General features: G+C 46.9%; 1 protein-coding gene across 1 annotated transcript; it reads left to right on the forward strand.

Annotated features, from left to right (window-relative positions):
• The first annotated feature begins 789 nt into the window (after positions 1-789).
• Positions 790-2,560, forward strand: LOC147896791 (GDSL lipase-like). The gene is made up of 5 exons (XM_087381153.1): positions 790-1,044; positions 1,155-1,273; positions 1,414-1,644; positions 1,736-1,991; positions 2,229-2,560. Exons 1-5 carry the CDS (start codon positions 795-797, stop codon positions 2,558-2,560), a joined length of 1,188 nt encoding a protein of 395 aa, XP_087237279.1. The 5' UTR covers positions 790-794.
• The last annotated feature ends 143 nt before the right edge of the window (positions 2,561-2,703 follow it).

The raw sequence follows: 2,703 nt of genomic DNA on the forward strand, positions 1-2,703 counted from the left end.
TGGCATGCAATTAGCATAGCCATTTTTGCATTTGAACAAAATGCATCGAACCTTTGGAAATGTATTGGGCACGTAGGTTGCACATCTATGGGCATGTGTGATGAGGCTCTTAGAAGCTCGAGTGGGAGGAGTGGATACGTTGGCAAGCCCACAAAGCTTGGGACCAAGTCTATCAATGATGTGAATGCAAATAACTAGAATATGGTTGTCCCACAGGTCTGCACCTCTTACGATTGGGAACTGAGAAAATGTTGGAGGTGATCAAGTTTAAGGGAGAGCCCCTAGGGTATGCAACCTTTCTCAATACGCTTGTATTCTCACCTCTTTATCCCCCCTTGAATGCCTATGTTACGTGATTAGGCATTTAACCATAATTCTTGTTCTTCACATCCCTCTTCCATTATCGAGGTTGTTCTTTCCATGAACTAGTCATAAATATACCATACCTTGTCTGGCAGCCGTATTTTATGTAAGATGCGAGTTGGGAAGGCGAGAGCATGAATGCCATGAATCACGCCTACCCACCTAAATCCAATAACAACAAGACATGAGGACCTGTGAAAAGAGGTTATCTTAGGAGGGGTAAGTTGTAAAGTTGATAAAGCTCCCAAGATAAGGTCGAAGAAAGAATCATCTCCTTCTCGGCCATGGAAGTTGCCGTCGAAGAAGAATCATCTCCTTCTCGGCCATGGGAGTTGCCGTCGTTTTTGGCCTGTATCTTCACCCCCTCATCATAAATATTATCAACCTCTAGCTTTGCTTTTCATCTATGTTTGCAGAAGTAGAAATCTATCATGGCTGCGCAGCTTGTCCTCTCCTTAATCTTCATCTTGCTCATCCTGTCATGTATCAGCTCCCTTGCAGCTGCTTCAGCTCCCACCCCAGCTCTCTTCGTCTTTGGTGATTCCACTGTTGATATCGGAAACAACAACCCCCTTCAGACCATCGCTGCTTTCAAGGCTGATTACCCTCCTTACGGCCGGCGCTCCTTCGACAAACCCACCGGGCGCTTCAGTGAAGGGCGAGTCATTGTTGACTTTATAGGTGAAGCAGCACTGAAAGCTCTAGACGCTGGTGGCTTCTTCTGGATTTTGGATTCGGATTTGAGATAAGGTATGTAAAAATAACGAAGCTATGGGCTGCCTACATTGCAGCTGGATATGCAGGCTTGCCATCCATACCGCCCTATGCGGACCGTGAAGCCGATTTCTCAACTGGAGCCAACTTTGGGTCTGGTGGTGCTGGAATCTTAAGCGAAACAAATCAGGGGATGGTAAGTTGGGAAAATCCTCCTCCCTAATGGATCAACTGTCATCAGAGACTCAGAGTACAGTTTCTCGTGTTGCTGCTGGTATAAAATGCTGCACCCTATAAGCATTCGCTGACAAGCCCTCATCTGGATCTTCACCTCAGGTTATTGATTTGAAGACCCAGTTGGGGCAATTTGTGGAACTTCACAAATCGCTAACAGATAAAATGGGCACTGAACGAGCAGAACAATTGTTCACTGAAGCAGTCTACTTCATCAGCATAGGAAGCAATGACTACATGACAGGCTACCTTGGAAGCCCTGCTATGCAACAATTATATCAACCTCAACAATATGTCGCAATGAACGTGGGAAATCTTACGGAGGCTGTCTCGGTAGAGCGATGAAGTCATGCATTTGTCCTTCATTAGAGAAAGCTGATTTGAAAGAGGCATAGCTATGAACTTTACAACGTTCTGTGTGCAGTTGCTGTACTCAAAGGGAGCTAGGAAAATTGCTTACTTAGGACTCGGCCCCCTTGGATGCTTGCCAGCAGTCCGGATGCTTGCCCAGGATCCGGAAGGCGGCTGCCTTGCTGCAGCCTCTGCTCTTGCACAAGCGCATAATCAGGGCCTTTTGACAGCAATCCAGTATCTTCAATCCCAACTCTCGGGTCTGACAGTTTCTTATGCAAATTTTTTCGAATTTTTAACCAAGCGATTGGAGGATCCCGGTAGCTATGGTAAGCACACGGTCAAGATATCCAAGATACTTAGTAGATTTCCCTCGCTGCGAAGAGCGCATCTAGTTGGCCTTGAAAGATGCCGTTCTCGTTTTGTGTATTGATAATTGTGTTTTGTCTGTTGATAATGAACTCAATCGGCCCAAAAGTTCATAATCTCTCTTTTGCATTTTGATTGTGTCTTCCTTCGTTTTGCTATATACTGGGAGTGACTATGCAAAGCCATGGTGGCTGCAGGCTTCAAGGAAGCAGTGAAAGCATGCTGCGGATCCGGCCTCTACGGTGGGGTTTTCAACTGCGGGGGACAGAATCTGGAAAATGAGAAGTATGAGCTATGCAGCAACGCAAACGAGTGGGTATGGTGGGATTCTTACCATCCAAGCGAGTCGATTCACGAGCAGTTCGCGCAGGCGATGTGGGACGGGTCGCCCCCTCAGCTCATCACTCCTCTCACGGTTGGCCAATTATTCGGCGCTTCTTCTGCCTCGCTGAGCTCTCAGACAAGTCAAGAGCAGGGCTTCTTCTCATCTGAGGACCTCACAGTTGGCCTGCAAGCAACAGCCCTATAATTTAGTGCCTGCTCAGCTCTACCTGCAAGAGCTTAAGGTCTGGACCCTGGTCAGTGGTAGACAGTAACGTGTTCTCGTTGCTGATCAAGAACTCTACATTTCTCAAACTTTGAATGCGGTCATAATGGACGCAATCCCCGCTC

Source organism: Dipteris shenzhenensis, chromosome 11, assembly GCF_047967505.1.
Source record: "Dipteris shenzhenensis isolate YYH24624 ecotype China chromosome 11, Dip_SZ_1.0, whole genome shotgun sequence".
Classification (NCBI taxonomy): domain Eukaryota; kingdom Viridiplantae; phylum Streptophyta; class Polypodiopsida; order Gleicheniales; family Dipteridaceae; genus Dipteris; species Dipteris shenzhenensis.

Excerpts from the sequence above, each read along its gene's own strand:
- LOC147896791 (XM_087381153.1), top strand. The coding sequence starts at position 795 with ATGGCTGCGCAGCTTGTCCTCTCCTTAATCTTCATCTTGCTCATCCTG. Across the intron at positions 1,645-1,735 it reads ATCTTACGGAGGCTGTCTCG|TTGCTGTACTCAAAGGGAGC; the intron begins GTAGAGCGATGA and ends TTCTGTGTGCAG. Across the intron at positions 1,992-2,228 it reads GGAGGATCCCGGTAGCTATG|GCTTCAAGGAAGCAGTGAAA; the intron begins GTAAGCACACGG and ends TGGTGGCTGCAG.